At 31.2% G+C, this 15,315-nt stretch overlaps 5 protein-coding genes and 1 long non-coding RNA gene across 6 annotated transcripts; 2 read left to right on the forward strand and 4 right to left on the reverse strand.

Moving 5' to 3' along the window:
- The first annotated feature begins 75 nt into the window (after nucleotides 1-75).
- LOC127062317 (calcium-transporting ATPase type 2C member 1) lies at nucleotides 76-9,211 on the forward strand. Its single transcript, XM_050990297.1, has 17 exons — nucleotides 76-301; nucleotides 2,324-2,389; nucleotides 2,661-2,854; nucleotides 4,676-4,876; nucleotides 4,978-5,067; nucleotides 5,145-5,242; nucleotides 5,324-5,582; nucleotides 5,654-5,990; nucleotides 6,089-6,477; nucleotides 6,553-6,709; nucleotides 6,794-6,964; nucleotides 7,046-7,361; nucleotides 7,444-7,629; nucleotides 7,706-7,853; nucleotides 7,954-8,049; nucleotides 8,131-8,272; nucleotides 8,357-9,211. The coding sequence occupies exons 3-17, from the start codon at nucleotides 2,744-2,746 to the stop codon at nucleotides 8,488-8,490; spliced, it is 2,835 nt and encodes a 944-aa protein (XP_050846254.1). The 5' UTR covers nucleotides 76-301; nucleotides 2,324-2,389; nucleotides 2,661-2,743; the 3' UTR covers nucleotides 8,491-9,211.
- On the reverse strand, nucleotides 9,131-10,439 carry LOC127062340 (uncharacterized). Its single transcript, XM_050990349.1, has 3 exons — nucleotides 10,294-10,439; nucleotides 10,100-10,212; nucleotides 9,131-9,709 (listed from the first exon to the last, which is right to left on the reverse strand). Exons 1-3 carry the CDS (start codon nucleotides 10,306-10,308, stop codon nucleotides 9,592-9,594), a joined length of 246 nt encoding a protein of 81 aa, XP_050846306.1. The 5' UTR covers nucleotides 10,309-10,439; the 3' UTR covers nucleotides 9,131-9,591.
- A 248-nt stretch (nucleotides 10,440-10,687) lies between these two features.
- Nucleotides 10,688-11,225, reverse strand: LOC127062339 (uncharacterized). The gene is made up of 3 exons (XM_050990346.1): nucleotides 11,191-11,225; nucleotides 11,006-11,128; nucleotides 10,688-10,935 (listed from the first exon to the last, which is right to left on the reverse strand). Exons 1-3 carry the CDS (start codon nucleotides 11,209-11,211, stop codon nucleotides 10,780-10,782), a joined length of 300 nt encoding a protein of 99 aa, XP_050846303.1. The 5' UTR covers nucleotides 11,212-11,225; the 3' UTR covers nucleotides 10,688-10,779.
- Nucleotides 11,226-11,251: 26 nt separating this feature from the next.
- On the reverse strand, nucleotides 11,252-11,963 carry LOC127062341 (uncharacterized). The gene is made up of 2 exons (XR_007781119.1): nucleotides 11,825-11,963; nucleotides 11,252-11,384 (listed from the first exon to the last, which is right to left on the reverse strand). It is a non-coding gene; the product is annotated as an uncharacterized LOC127062341 (long non-coding RNA).
- On the forward strand, nucleotides 11,381-12,193 carry LOC127062338 (uncharacterized). The gene is made up of 2 exons (XM_050990345.1): nucleotides 11,381-11,674; nucleotides 11,764-12,193. The coding sequence occupies exons 1-2, from the start codon at nucleotides 11,633-11,635 to the stop codon at nucleotides 12,178-12,180; spliced, it is 459 nt and encodes a 152-aa protein (XP_050846302.1). The 5' UTR covers nucleotides 11,381-11,632; the 3' UTR covers nucleotides 12,181-12,193.
- Nucleotides 12,194-12,332: 139 nt separating this feature from the next.
- LOC127062328 (beta-1,3-glucan-binding protein-like) lies at nucleotides 12,333-15,077 on the reverse strand. Its single transcript, XM_050990327.1, has 8 exons — nucleotides 14,759-15,077; nucleotides 14,082-14,309; nucleotides 13,778-13,971; nucleotides 13,537-13,673; nucleotides 13,261-13,424; nucleotides 12,758-13,098; nucleotides 12,592-12,693; nucleotides 12,333-12,526 (listed from the first exon to the last, which is right to left on the reverse strand). Exons 1-8 carry the CDS (start codon nucleotides 14,913-14,915, stop codon nucleotides 12,425-12,427), a joined length of 1,425 nt encoding a protein of 474 aa, XP_050846284.1. The 5' UTR covers nucleotides 14,916-15,077; the 3' UTR covers nucleotides 12,333-12,424.
- Between the last annotated feature and the right edge of the window lie 238 nt (nucleotides 15,078-15,315).

Here is a 15,315-nt window from a genome sequence, read left to right on the forward strand (position 1 = left end):
CGTACTGCTAAAAAGCTCCCACGGCGCACGTGCTTGTTCCCCGCGAGTGGCGTTGCGTTCGCATGAGATCGTCGCGAGTCAGTCGCGTCAGTTCGTCGCTCGCGGTGAGGTCATACACGTTCGATGCTTCTTTTAAAATTTATTATTCCGTTGCGCATACGACGAGAGTCTCATGTTCGTTTCTTACGTTAAAAGAACGATAGAGATGATCAAAGTACACGAATTGGACGAAGAGTAGTGTCTTCTGAAATCGTCTTGAGAAAACTTTGAAAATTTATCAAGAGAAAGAGAGAGAGAAAGAGTAAGAGTATATAACGCTTCTCATCGATCGTGCTTTCGGTATACTTTTAGGTGTATTCGTTTTTTTTCTTACGTTACGTGACACATCGAACGGCATTATTCTTTAACGGATACTTCTTAAATCTATGACAAACATTGTCGTAACAACGCGGCATTAATTGAAATCGTTCGGAAGAGCTGAGAGAGACGATCAAGCTGAGTGCATCGACCCGAAGCGAGTTATTGATTTTCGCCGTCAAGTAGCACACACTTGTACTTCTTTATTCTCCTAGCTGTTGTAATTTTTATTTCCTCGGCTTTCTTTTCTTTTCTCTTTTTTTTTCTTTTCTTTCTTTTTTTCCCCATAGAAACGTATTCTTTCTCGATTTTTCTTGTATCTTCTTGTTAAGCATTTTTGAAAAATCTTCTTCGAAAGAAATTCAGTTCGGTTACTAACCTACGTTAACTCGATACCTATCGGCCTAGTTTCACCAAGCTTTCGAAAGCTGGGACACACGACGCAAGCTCCTTTGCATTCTCTTCGAGAATAAAATAACTATTGTTTTTTCAATGTCGATAAATATATCATGAAATTTAGTTCGATTATGAAATTCATAGATAGGTCATGGAAAAGTGTGTTAGTTTTATTTAATTAAACGTTCCTTTTCTACGTATGAATTTAACTTTTATTGTAATAATTTCCGTCATCGTTTGTCATATCAGGTATAAGACTTTGATGCTTTAACGATTTTATTGTCCCCACTCTATTACGAATAAAAGAAAAGTCATGTGGCTTTAACAAAATTGAGATAAAATCACCGATCGTTGAGATATTCCGTGCTTTTTTTTTTTATTGTTCATGACATTCGATTCAAGTCGATTATAACGTTACGGGAGTGGGAGGAGGAGGGGGAAGGGATAAAGGCAGAATAAATAATTACAAATTGGCTAGTACTGACTGGTACTCACCATATACTTGCTTATATATATACTTACGTATAATTATATCCGTATAGTAATAAAATCGTGTGAATAATCGAATAAATCGCGATGTAATTCGATTACAAATGAATAGAAAAAAAGATATTGAATATACCTATATAAATCGTCAAACATATATATATATATATTTTTTATTATTTAATATAATAATCATTATTATATCATAATTATATTTATTATTATTTGCATCATTAATCTATTAAAAATTTGTTCGTTATTTTCATCAAATGTTTTTTTAATTAAAAAAAGATGTGTTCCGACATGATACGGAGAAATAATAATTCAAACATTGCAGAATCGATCGATAATTTACTACGTAATACTATCCTGATCATTATTATTATTATTATTGTTGTTGTTGTTGTTATTGGTGTTATTATTATTACTATTTTTTCAAATTATTATATTATCATGAAATTCGTAAAGAACGCAAGGAGATCGTGTTTCGTCCTTTATCTGCAGTGTCTCTCTGAATAAATAGGATAATGAGTTAATGGTGTAATATCGTCCGTGTGTGTAAATATTTTATGAACTAGTTTGATGAGTTTCTTCCTTGCTGATCGATACTCACAACATTGAACAACACATTCGAGTCTTCTTGTAACCACCCATCGAATACAAACCGTTTTCATTTTAGCTTTCATCGAGTTTATTGCTCGAATACGTACTTAGGAATAACGCAAGGACACATACTGAGGAGTCTCTCGAGGTCACAGAATATTCGTTTCTCACAACATATTTTACATCTAGACGTATATATGTACATATATCGTTTAAGTATATCTCCGACCTTCGCGTGACTAGAAATTGCGTAGAGATGGCGAATGAACGAGTATAGCACTTGGGGAACTCAGAGCACAGCCTATTCTAAATATTATACATTGTATACATCTATTTGTATACAGTAAAGGGGAGGGAGTGGAAATTAAGTATCCATACAATTAGAATGTCAAAATACATTCCTATTGTAGGAATATTTAAGTCTCCTCTCATTCTATATATGTATATATAAATTAATTGTCGTTGTTTTTCATTCCAACAGAAAAAAAAGGAATCAAGAACAGCAAAAAAAAAAAGAAAAGGAAAACAGGAAGGACATATGAAGAAGGTATGGTGGATCATATTATGAACGATTAATATTTTAAGGAGTAAAAATTAAAAAATCAAATTGAAAGTATTTCGACCGAATAATAATTGTTCTTTTTTATCGACGGATACATTTTTCAATCTTGATACATGTGTATATATATACATACATACATACATATATATATATGTATATTATATATGCATATAGATATATATATATATACATATACACGTTGACACTCACTGATCGTTCTTTATTCTCTTCACGATACATTTTGAATATTCTAAAGAGGGATAGAAGAAGGAAGGAGAAGACGAACTCTAGAAGAAACGATTTATTGTAAGGAAACGAAAGAAACTTTGTGACGTAGAAATGAAAGATACGAGTAGTACGAAGTACGAACAGTTCTTCGACGACGCAACGTTGGAGATACCACCGGACAAGGAGCTCAAGGAGCAACATAATGCGGATTTAAACGGAGAGGTAAGACACGAAGAACATGTGAATTGTCGATAAGTAAGTGCAGAAATGGCGACATAATTGATAGTTTTGCGGTGGAAATATATCTTATGATAGTTCGCTTTAAAAAAATAATAAATAAAATATCGGTTTTCGATGGTGTTATAAGATGGTGTATGCACGCTTCCATACGTATATGTATAAATATTACAAGTGTCAGTTAAAAATTTAATAGATTCAAAGCATGAGTCTTCGAACGTATCGATCGAGTGTCTCCATGCTCGGCTTACTTCGACTTTGCCAGAAACGTGACCCACCTCAGGCTCGTTACTTTTATCTTGGCTTTGTTTATTTTTATTTTTATTTTTATTTGTTTTTTCTATATCTTTCGTTGTGTGTTTACGTTATCGAACTCGTTCGATGATATGAGACAATCGTTTACCAATAACGTTAAAAGCATTGTTACAAATGCACTCGAGAGAAAACTTCGATATTCTTGAACAATGAGCCAACAAAAAATTGGCTTCCTTAACGAAAACAAAGTTTCCATTGCCTTGGTAAAACGGGTGTGTTCACTACCAGGCATCAAATTACCAACTTTTCTTTAGACATGTTCTCGATGTTATTAATATATACGTACAACGTTGTACTCGAACAAATGATAAATTAAATTAAATTGACTTGTTAAATTGCAAAATACGTGCATCGTATTAGAATGTGCATGTTTTTTTTTTTGTTCTCTATTAAAACCTTTAAATATATATATATATATATATATATATATATATATATACACATATATATAATGAAATTAACGTGCGTAAACAACATGTCTTCGTAAATATCTACATTTGGTTATATTGCATGCTTTCTTTATCGAGATGATTCATAAAATTTTTGAAGATATTCCATACAAAAGTTGAAGAGTCTTAAATTAGATAAACAGGAAATCTACGGCGAATTCATACCGTGATAAATTCTAATACAACGTAGATAGGAATTCATCGAGAGGTTAGAATTAAGACGAATCAAAATTATTATTTTCTAAGATTTTTTAATAGTAATTTTATAGTTGTTTCTCTATAATTATTTGCTTATTTATTTATTTTGAAATATCCATTTAGAATGAAATATAAAAATTGCTCAACAGTAGAACGTCGGATGAAGAAACTGATCGTTTGGAATGCGAACAAGTCAATTTTTATAGGGTCATATTATACATACACACATACACACATAATTACCATCGTAAATCGTTACACACTGTTAACACACAGAAACGTCTAATTACGTACAAACTGGTTCACGTTTCTCTCACCGGTCTATCTATCATCATCATCATGACATATATTTACTCCTATGCATGCTCGTTTTTTATATACGATAGACGAGAAAACAATATCGAAAAACAGTATAAACACTGTTTCGTTTCTCTCAGTACTACCTTTTTTCTTCACTTAACGCGCGCGAGTCTCGATATGGGACTAACGAAATTCTTAGAAAAGCGCCGTTTTGGCAATTAAATATTTTTAGTTTCAAAAATGTATTATTCTCTTATAAAGTGATAACTATGTAACAATTAGAATTTAAAAATTTTCACTTATGAAAATGCGCACGAAATAGTTCGTATGGCTTTGGAAAGATAACCGCGTTGAGACTATGCGTCATTCTCTTTGCAGGTTAGAGAATCCTTATGTGTAAGCGTTATATATATATATATTGTATTAACAAATAGAGATAACATTTAAATAGTCATATGTACATATATATCAGTGAAGTAGATAAAATGGATCATGTTTATTCAATATGATATAGATAAATTTAATTGTGTATTTTTTGTTAAAGGATAAAGATCAGGATAGCAAAATGTGGTTAACGACAGCTGAAGCAGCTAGTCTTGGTGCAGAGGAGGTAGCAGCTAGATTGCACGTCGATGTAAGGACAGGACTTTGGTGGCAAGAAGCTGACCAAAGGAGACAATTAATTGGTTTTAATGAACTTACTGTTAAGGAAGAGGAACCTACATGGAAAAAATATATCGAACAAGTACGTTTGTATTTTTTCGTTATTATATTTTTTATAGTTCCAAGGATAATTTTTTTTATATTTCTATGAGTATGTATGCTCATTATGTTTTTCTGTTACAGTTTAAAAATCCATTGATTCTTTTATTGCTTGCATCTGCTTTGGTCAGTGTTTGTATGAAACAATTTGATGATGCTGTCAGTATTACAGTGGTAAATATCAAATTGATGAACAAAATAGATATTTCTATTGAAAAGATAGTTAATATTTCATTATATTTTCCTTTCAGGCTATCATAATAGTTGTAACTGTTGCATTTGTACAAGAATATCGTTCTGAAAAATCTTTGGAAGAATTGAATAAACTAGTACCTCCTACTTGCCACTGGTAAATAATAAAATATTTAGTAAAGATTAAAATTAATAGATCTTTTTCATATCTTATCTTTTTAATTTTAATCATTTTCAGTTTACGGGAGGGGCAAGTAGAAACATTTCTTGCTCGTAAGTTAGTTCCTGGAGATGTGGTTTATTTAAATATCGGTGATAGAGTACCTGCGGATATCAGAATATTTGAAGCTATAGATTTGGCTATCGATGAAAGCAGTTTCACTGGAGAAACTGAACCAGCTCAGAAATCAACAGCTCCTTTGCTTAAAACAAATGGATTAACTTCAAAGAAAAATATTGCTTTTATGGGAACATTAGTACGTTGTGGAAATGGCAAAGTAAGTGGAAGAAGTCAAAAACAAATTATTGTTTATACATTCCGTTATTTATTATATATCTTATATTTTAGGGGATAGTAGTAAATACAGGAGAAAAGAGTGAGTTCGGGGAGGTGTTTGCAATGATGCAAGCGGAAGAAGCACCAAAAACTCCATTGCAAAGGAGTATGGACATTTTGGGTACACAATTATCATTCTATTCATTCTGCATCATTGGCATTATTATGCTTCTTGGCTGGATCCAAGGAAAGGCACTTTTAGAAATGTTTACTATTAGCGTCAGTTTAGCAGTAGCAGCTATACCCGAAGGTTTACCTATTGTGGTTACTGTAACACTCGCGTTAGGTGTAATGAGAATGGCAAAGAGGAAAGCTATTGTTAAAAAATTACCAACTGTTGAAACACTTGGTAAGATAGTTTATTTTCAACTTATTATGCTTATCCAGTTATATTTTTGATGCCAATATTTCTTTAATTATGTATGTTTATTTTATTTTATTATACAGGATGTGTAAATGTGATATGCTCAGATAAAACTGGTACCATTACCAAAAATGAGATGACTGCTACGATTCTTGTAACATCAGAAGGGTATATAGCTGATATTACTGGAGCTGGTTATAACGATAAAGGTGAAGTGCGGATAAGGAAGTGCGATAACGCTGAACTTGCACGTACTGCGATTAGTCATATGTTAGAAGTAGGATGCGCGTGTAATAATGCTGTAATACAAAATGACACTTTACTTGGTCAGCCAACTGAAGGTGCTTTATTAGCATTGTCAATGAAATTTGGAATGTATGGTTGTGCTGAAAAATATTTGCGCCTCCAAGAATATCCGTTTTCTTCTGAACAAAAGATGATGGCTGTTAAATGTGCACCAAAATACGATGAAGTAAGCACAAATCTTCAGAAACACAAATACCTGTTTTCGATTTGCAATTTCAATTTCTGAATTTTCCTATTTTAGAATAAGCAGGAAATATATTTTGTAAAAGGAGCTATGGAAAAGATATTGCCACAATGCACAAAATATTATGCAAATGGTCAGGAATTTCCTTTGAATCAAAAGAAAGATCAAGAATTTTTAACAGTGGCCTATGATATTGGTCAACAAGGCCTGAGAGGTGCTGTTTAATAAGTATGACAATACAGGATATCGAGATTTCTTTCTTGCTATTGCTCATATACTGTCATATGTATGTTTTTAGTAATCGGTCTTGCGCGCGGTTCTTCTCTACAAGATCTTGTTTATGTTGGACTTGTGGGTATATGTGATCCACCGAGGTCACACGTTCGTGAATCAATTGCAACTCTGATGAACAGTGGGGTAAAAGTTAAGATGGTTACGGGTGATGCTAAAGAAACTGCAGTTGCTATTGGTATGTTTTTTATAACAAGATCTTCTTTTTCCTTCTTTTTTTTAATTGTTTTTTAATGACTTTTTGATGATATTATTACAGCAAGTATGATTGGTTTGGACACTCTTCATTCACGTTTGATGTCTGGTGATGAAATTGATTCAATGTCCGAGCATCAGTTAGAGCAATTAATAGAAAATGTTAGTGTCTTTTATCGAGTTACACCTAAACATAAATTGTGTATTGTAAAGGCATTACAACGAGAAGGCAATATTGTGGGTATGACGGGAGATGGTGTAAACGATGGAGTAGCTTTAAAAAAGGCTGACATAGGTATAGCTATGGGTAAGAATGGCACTGACGTTTGCAAAGAAGCAGCTGATATGATATTGGTTGATGATGATTTTGGAACGATTATGTAAGAATAAATATTAATTTTCTCATTATCGTTACCATTTATCATTTTCCAATATAATCTTTCGTTTTATCTTTCGTTTTAGTGCTGCAATTGAAGAAGGTAAAGGTATCTTCCACAACATTCGTAACTTTGTACGATTTCAACTGAGCACCAGCATAGCAGCACTATCTTTAATTGCTCTTGCTACATTAATGGGTGTACCAAATCCATTAAATGCAATGCAGATACTTTGGATTAATATTATTATGGATGGTCCACCTGCACAAAGGTTTGGGAACATTGGACATGAATTTAATCTATAATTCTGTATAATTCATTTATTTTAAATATCATTTATTTTACAGTTTGGGAGTAGAACCCGTTGATAAAGATGTTTTAAAACAGAAACCACGAAATATTAAAGAACCTATGATTACGAAACATCTTATAATAAACGTATTATTGTCTGCTTTTATTATCATTGCGGGTACAGCATGGGTATATAAGAGAGAGGTAAGAAATATTATTTCTATTAAAAATGTGTATTACTATTTTTAATAGAAATAATATTTATTTTATATTTTTCATGTATATTATTTTTCATATATATTAGATGACATCAGATGGTCACACTGCAAGAGATACAACAATGACATTCACTTGCTTTGTTTTCTTTGATATGTTCAACGCGTTAAGTTGCAGGTCACAGGTGAATATTTCTCATTACGAATCAACGTTTTTTTGGAAAAGTTTTGTTTTGTGTTATTTTATTTTAATAATCATTTTCTAGAAAAAATCTATTTTTACCATTGGATTATGGAGTAACAAAATGTTCTTGGTAGCAGTAACATTATCGGTAATAGGACAAATGTTAGTTATTTATTTTCCTCCATTGCAAAGAGTTTTTCAAACAGAGGCATTAACTGCAAATGGTATGTAAGGAATATATGTAAATACAGAATATATAGATGTAGAGAACATTGGGTGCTGATAAATACGATTTCATCCCATTTCAGATATCTTATTCTTAGTTGCATTGACATCGAGTGTGTTTGTGATTAGTGAAATTAAAAAGTTTCTGGAAAGGTTACTTCAAAAGCGACGTACTGGTGGACAATACTACATTAAATCAGAGATGGACTTTGTATGACAGTTGCAGTCTGCCGAGGATAAGGCGGACAAAGATCACGTGGAGTGAATATATTAAAATGATTCGACTAGAGCGATTGGTCGCCCATCTATTAACTTTTTTCCACTACATTCTCAATTGTCCTTGCATATTTGCAATTTACACGCACACTTCTTAACAAAGATATTGTGCTGTTTTCATAATCTATGACTGCATTTTTTTACCGTTTATAAAATTTCCGATTGAATTTCATAAATTTCTATCCGCACATAGATGATGAGAGTCTCTGTTGTAAATACAGCGACTATAAAAAAATTAGATCATTTCACTTCTTGTCTTGAATAACTATGATTGTACATGTGGTAGATATTAATAATCTCTGCACATTCCATGCACTTCAAATATTATACCATTACTCTTTTAATATCGTGTATGGTTATTAATTGTACGTATCTTTTTCCACGAGATAGTACTCCCGTGTGTATCATCTTCTTTAAACAACGATTCCCAATATTTCATCAGATTTGAGAAAAGATAAATTCTCTCGTAAGGCAAATCAATCTTATAAATATCCCGATTTATTAAAGAATCATACAAGAATGTCTACTATCAACAAAAAATTATAGGTAAATAATTGTTCTATGAAAGAAAGTCAAACACATTTACAAATTTATACATTTATTATATTTAAGAATATAGATAATTATAGGTGGAAAATAAATGATCTGGTAATGTTCCTTGATTCCATAGTGAACAATGCAGCATTCTTGCAACAACGAGAAAAAAATTTTTATGGTATTACAATAGATTTGATTAAAAATGAAAAATATTCGATTTCTATTTGTTTCCTTTGATGCTAAGCTATGAACATTACAGAAATAAGTAATTTTTCTTTCTCATTGTTGCAAGCTTAATCGTGTACAAATATACCTCTATTTACATAATAGTCAATCAATTCGTATAAATATTCGTTGTTGTTATGATATGCTTAATAATAATAATGCTTTAATTAGAAAAGAATTTCTGAGAAAGAAACAGTATAACGCAAATATTGAATTTTAACTCATACACATTATATGCATTGACATAGGGCACTGTTAAAAAATAATTATCCTGTTAGAATTAATGTATACCTTCGAGAATAGTGTACGTTCGATATTCATACAAATCGGAACCTCCGTAGCCATATAAAAGTTTACCTTTTCCGTTCTCGTCATAATACGGATAACGATATTTTGGCCTAAGGAAAAAAAAAAGCAAAAGATAATTAAAACGCATTTAGGGAAAAGGAGATATCACATTCTCATAAAGAGACATTATTTGTATTTAGAAACGTAATTATTTGTGAAAGTGTATAGATAAGTTATTAACTCGTAATCGATGTTGTTATAATGCTTTTAATTGTTTTTCAGATAATTGCGTTTATTAATTAATTAATTGATATAAAATATTTATTGTATATACATATACGTGTATTAACATTTTAAAGGGCAACTATATAATAACTTGTCTACACAACTTTCATATTAAAAATCAATTTTAAACGATATGACATTATTAATTTCTTTATAACGACTTTATATAAAGACTTATCGAGCAATGATCTTTAAATATTCTCGATATATCTTACCGTTCAAAATATTGGAAATTCGGTGCCTTTGGTTGTGCTATCGTAGCTTTGCTTTCGACAATTAATCCGAGAAGTACAGTAACGATCATTAATAATATGATCTTAGTCATCATCTGTACACATAAGTCGATGATACGATACGATTTTACGTTATAGAAACTGTTTTTTATATTATTTCAGATAATTGTACTTACCGTATGTCTTGCCATTATTATATTCAGTTGGAGCTTCTCTCGTTTAACTTAATATGTAACAATTTTAACGTGAGGTAGTTACACACTGTAAATAATGGTAAGAAACAAATCAAAATAGCACATCACGGACGTGTATTCGGTGTCTGGTTCATCGATGTCTACCTTTACTGCCTTTACCTTGCTTATTTCCCCACTCTTTTGTCCTCCTTCTCTAAGTGAGCTCAAAGTGAAAGTTTGAAATATGTTGTACTTTACTCCTATCGCAATCGTATTATATATATAAAATCAATATTAATCACGTAGTGAATGTTATGAATAATTATTTAATATTAATTTTCTTAATAGTTGTATTATTTATGTAAATAGGTATAAATCAATAGGAAATAACTGAATATTTATTTTGAAGAAATAATTTATTAGAGAACAATTTTTGAAATCTAAATTTAGTATTTGTAGGATAAAAAATTGCCTTTTAATGTTGCTCAATTAGTTTTTGTTTTTAACCAGCGTATTCCATGGCTGTACATATCCAATCCCCATACCTAATTTAGCTATAGCTTTTTCACCACGGTAACCATTTTCTATTTCGTACCTGACTCTTCTCTTTTTCCCAATTTCCGGATCAAAATGCCATTCAGTTTCCTTAAAAAGAAAACACAAGATCGAGTTAGTTGATCGAATCATTGTTGAAGAGAGAACAAGATGTACTTACTTGGTGTATAACAGGTATACCAGCTATATTGTATTGTATGAAATCACTTATGAAATTAAAAGTTGCTTCAGCAAATTCGTTCTTACCATTATTAATTATCAGGAATAGCGTCGATAATATTATCTTGAATTCATTGAAAAATTTTTAATGTATATACAATTAATTGATCTCATTTGAAAACTTACCGAACGAATTATTAAATTCATTTCTTCTTATAAAACTTTATTAATTAAAAAACAAAGTTGATTTAGTGACTAGTACCGTCTTTTAATGAGAACCAAATGAATGTTACATACATCGAGAGAAGTCATTTATACAGGTAAAACAAGATAAAAATGTATTTTTCCCCCACAAGTAATACCAAGATCTGGCGTAATATCTGCAGTGAAAGTAAAAATCGTCAACGATGTGTGAAGCGACATACGTGTATCTACGCTTTTAAGGACAACCGAATTGTGTCCAAAGAATGACAATGGACTGAGAAGAAATTGATTCCTATATTGATTATCAATTCTATGCATGTTTTATCATTCAGAAAGTTACAGAGAAAGAAAGTATAAAGGTGAGACGCAACCATGCTACCTTTATTCTTTAATACTCGTGTGAATCGTATCGAATGTCGTCGGGATGCGTTTTTACATAGTTTTTTATATAATTTTTTTATATATGGTGAGTTTTTATCATTATTAAGTAGGTTGTGGACAACTGAACGAAGTTAACGTGAAGTGTTTTTTTTTAAATTTTGTTTTTCTCTGCAGACATTTAATATGATCGATGAGATGGAGTGTACAATCATAACAGACACAAAGAGGACTTTACCGTCTGATTTTTGGCCATCCAATTGGTGGAAAACCTTACAGAATCTTTTGTTAAACGGTGGACTTCGAAAATTACGTAAAAATACTGAAGCCGGTATTCTCAGGCTGGTTTCTCCTTTGAATGGAAAAACCGGTCCTATAATGATTGCGTTCAAGCCCGAGGACGGTCCACGAGCTTCTTACGCCTATCAGCAAAGATTCGGATTTCGTGGTTGCAGACTTATTGAATTACTGGGAACCGGTTTTAATTCCTATCAACAAGGAATCAAGCAACCTTTGTTAGCATTCTCACTAACTCCACCTCTTCCATCTTCTTGGCGAACGTTTTCAAGAGATGCCTCTTCAGAAATAATTTAATTATAATGATGACAGTGATAATGGTTATAAAGAATGTAGAAAATCAAGTATTTATTTATTTCGTACATCTAAAACACTTGGATGATCTAACTGAAAAATTTTTTTTGAAATTTATTTTTTATACGAGGTAGTGTATTCGATTTAAAAGAGAATAAATTCGTAAACGTTTATAATAATTCTGTTGACATGGTAAATATATATAATATAATGAAAAAACAAGGAATATATAAAATTACGAACATGATCACACTGACCAAACTTTGACGTAATCAATTTTTAGATCTGAGCTTTCTTTATTCCACGTTCGTGCCCAATTATCTCGTGCTTCATAAAAATCGAGAACGGCCTGTCAATTAATAAATTATTCTTATTAATCATATTTACATCTATCTATTATACGAAATGCGATACCTTTGATCCAACGTTCTTCCAAGGTTTCATGTAATTGTCGCTCATACATAAATCTGGGAACTCACCACGGCCACCAACGGCTAAGCCCAAGGTTAAGTAAAACTGAAATTTTAAAACGATTATTAAGACTTCTTTAATTCACGTTATTCCAATCCTTGAATCTTACCGGTTGATTGAAAGCATTTTCTGTAATCTTTTGTTCACCGTAGATCGTCTTATCAACCTTAGCAAGAATACGATCTTCTCTCCATTCAATCTCGTAAGTGTGAAAGTCTTCGGACCAGAGTATACCAGAATTTCTTCGCAAAAGTTCTGCTCGAGCGGTGTAAGGACTTTGACCTTGATTCGTTTGAATTGGTGATAATGCTCCAGCACAAAGAACATAACCACTTAGGTCAGTACCTTGTTGTGATCTTAATGTCGGATTACCGGAAGCAGATGCAACCCTTATCAAAGGTTGAGTCCATCCTTCTTGTTTATTATCATTTGCTATTTCCAAGCTTATCACTGTATTAATACAAAAAAGAAATTAGGAAAAAAATTTTCCTTAATGAATCATTTAAATAATTAGTTAATTAATACACCTCTTAAGAAAATAAGCTAAATGACTAATCAAAAGTCGTCAGTCATATCGGTTTGTTATCATCAATAGATTTATCGACAACTTACAAGGATATATCCAATCGCCACGTGGTAATTTAGCTCTTACTTCAACGCGTCCATAAAGAAACGCAAAAGAATTTTTACTATTAAGACGACCGGACAATATCGGTGGTAAGATACGTGATCCAACAGCTTCGAGTCTACAGTTATTACTATCAGTAGACGTACATCTTCAAATATAAATTAACAAGATAAATTAAAAATAATATTTTTCTCATATAAAATTAACAATGATTGTGATATAAAAAATATTCTATGCATTTACGACAATAATTATTTTACCTCTCTAAATTCAATGTCCCTCGTCGTACAAAATCAGCACCCCGTTTTTCATCCAAAAACGTCGGAATTATTACTAATTGTTGATTCTTTATGCTCACATTATCATCGCTGTTGTTATAAATGACAAACTCGTAATCCTAAAAAAAAAAAAGAAAGAAAAGAACTATTCAATTGTTCCCCTCTTTTTTTTTTTGTTTACTTTTCTTTTTTTTCGAAAATTATTATTAAATATTTGAATTACTGGAGTAAAAGAAAATTGTTCAAGTACAGTCCATCGTGTTGTATTAAGATTATTAAAATTATCTTCGAAGATCAATTGATTCGTGCAAACATTTTGCAATTTTCCATCCCTATCGAGTACTTTTGTTATCGAAGGCGTTTCACAATTTCCTGCGTTGTTTGCATGAACTGGTGTTCCATCGTAATTATAAAATTCTTGAAAAAAAAAAGAAAGAAAGAAAAAAAGTATGAATATCAATCTTTTTTGTAATCCGAATATTCTTACGTACAAGATCATTAACATTACGAAACGCGTTAATACAAACCAGTTACTCTGTGCTCTTGATTTAAAAGATTATATCCTAATCCTTGATAAACAACATGTACCCAAAAATAAATCATATCTCCTTCCTTAAGTTCGGTAGTATGATCTTCATACACCCATCGGCCATTGCGAGGTTTTATAATATCAATACTAATTACTCCTGCTTCTAACGAATAAAAATCCTCATTGAACTTCACATGATAAGCAACCAACGTGATACCCTGTTCGTCTATAGAAAATAAACAGGAAAATATTTATTTTATCTCTGATCGAGTAAGTTTGTAATCTTGACCTTGAACTTGAATGGTCTCTTATTTTTAAATCATTAAACTTATACTCGATAACTTATTTCGATCCATTTGAAAGAAGATATTTGATTTTATTTAAAAAGAATTAATAAAAAATAAAGATAAACTATACACTTCATTTATGCAATATCGACCAAAATCTTTTATCTTAAATATTGTGCAAGTATAAAATAAATACGTTTAGTCATGGGAAAGTACGGACGACTTATGCAACATAATTATCCTCGATACGTAATTCTTATCGCATGTATTTTATTTTCATTTATTCATACGATTTATTATATATGTTTCATTCAGAAATGATTAATTTTATTATATTCTTATATTTTAATTGAATATTTTAATTGAATATTTTTATTAAATTACTTACGAGGTACAGATATACGTAATCCTTTCGGATAAAGAGGTTCCACAGTTGCGCTTGGAGGCGTATAAGCATAACAATTTATATTAACGTTAACTAATAATGCAACGAGACAAAAGAATATCGAACGATAAAAACGATAATAATTAAAGTTCAGGAACATTTTAAAGTAAAATTTCAAATATAATTATTAATAAAATCCAGTAACTGTAAGTTTAATAACAAGTATAAGATATTTGAGAACCGCCAAGAGAACTGAATATTTTATACGTTGGTAGAAGACGTTTAACTTGTTACTGAGACCAATCGTCGTCTCTAACTGAATTTGATATGCACTTTTGGAATTTAAATCTCTTGATATATTTCCTGTTTACTCCGTTATCTATATTTTTTCTACTTTTGCTCAGAAATTTTCATGTTATTCTTTATATATCGCTTAGAAGAAATTTTTTCAAAAATAAATATCTATAAAAGAATATTCCGTATTCCTTAAATATTATTTTTATTAAAAATACAATCGATAGATCTGATATATAAGATTGCTAATAATACTTTTCAATCAT

Source organism: Vespula vulgaris, chromosome 3 (assembly GCF_905475345.1).
Source record: "Vespula vulgaris chromosome 3, iyVesVulg1.1, whole genome shotgun sequence".
In the NCBI taxonomy this organism is placed as follows: Eukaryota; Metazoa; Arthropoda; class Insecta; order Hymenoptera; family Vespidae; genus Vespula; species Vespula vulgaris.

What these genes read in the sequence shown, in the direction of transcription:
- LOC127062317 (XM_050990297.1), top strand. Translation starts at nt 2,744, where the DNA reads ATGAAAGATACGAGTAGTACGAAGTACGAACAGTTCTTCGACGACGCA. An exon ending in ATGCGGATTTAAACGGAGAG is followed by an intron (nt 2,855 to 4,675) that starts GTAAGACACGAA and finishes TTTTTGTTAAAG; the next exon opens with GATAAAGATCAGGATAGCAA. An exon ending in ACCAACTGTTGAAACACTTG is followed by an intron (nt 5,991 to 6,088) that starts GTAAGATAGTTT and finishes TTTATTATACAG; the next exon opens with GATGTGTAAATGTGATATGC.
- LOC127062340 (XM_050990349.1), bottom strand. An exon ending in AATTTCCAATATTTTGAACG is followed by an intron (nt 9,710 to 10,099) that starts GTAAGATATATC and finishes TTTTTTCCTTAG; the next exon opens with GCCAAAATATCGTTATCCGT.
- LOC127062339 (XM_050990346.1), bottom strand. Translation starts at nt 11,211, where the DNA reads ATGAATTTAATAATTCGTTCG. An exon ending in TGAATTTAATAATTCGTTCG is followed by an intron (nt 11,129 to 11,190) that starts GTAAGTTTTCAA and finishes AATGAATTCAAG; the next exon opens with ATAATATTATCGACGCTATT. An exon ending in GTATACCTGTTATACACCAA is followed by an intron (nt 10,936 to 11,005) that starts GTAAGTACATCT and finishes TTTCTTTTTAAG; the next exon opens with GAAACTGAATGGCATTTTGA.
- LOC127062338 (XM_050990345.1), top strand. Translation starts at nt 11,633, where the DNA reads ATGCGTTTTTACATAGTTTTTTATATAATTTTTTTATATATG. An exon ending in ATATAATTTTTTTATATATG is followed by an intron (nt 11,675 to 11,763) that starts GTGAGTTTTTAT and finishes TTTTCTCTGCAG; the next exon opens with ACATTTAATATGATCGATGA.
- LOC127062328 (XM_050990327.1), bottom strand. Translation starts at nt 14,915, where the DNA reads ATGTTCCTGAACTTTAATTATTATCGTTTTTATCGTTCGATATTCTTT. An exon ending in AACAATTTTCTTTTACTCCA is followed by an intron (nt 13,674 to 13,777) that starts GTAATTCAAATA and finishes TTTTTTTTTTAG; the next exon opens with GATTACGAGTTTGTCATTTA. An exon ending in AAAATGCTTTCAATCAACCG is followed by an intron (nt 12,694 to 12,757) that starts GTAAGATTCAAG and finishes TTAAAATTTCAG; the next exon opens with TTTTACTTAACCTTGGGCTT.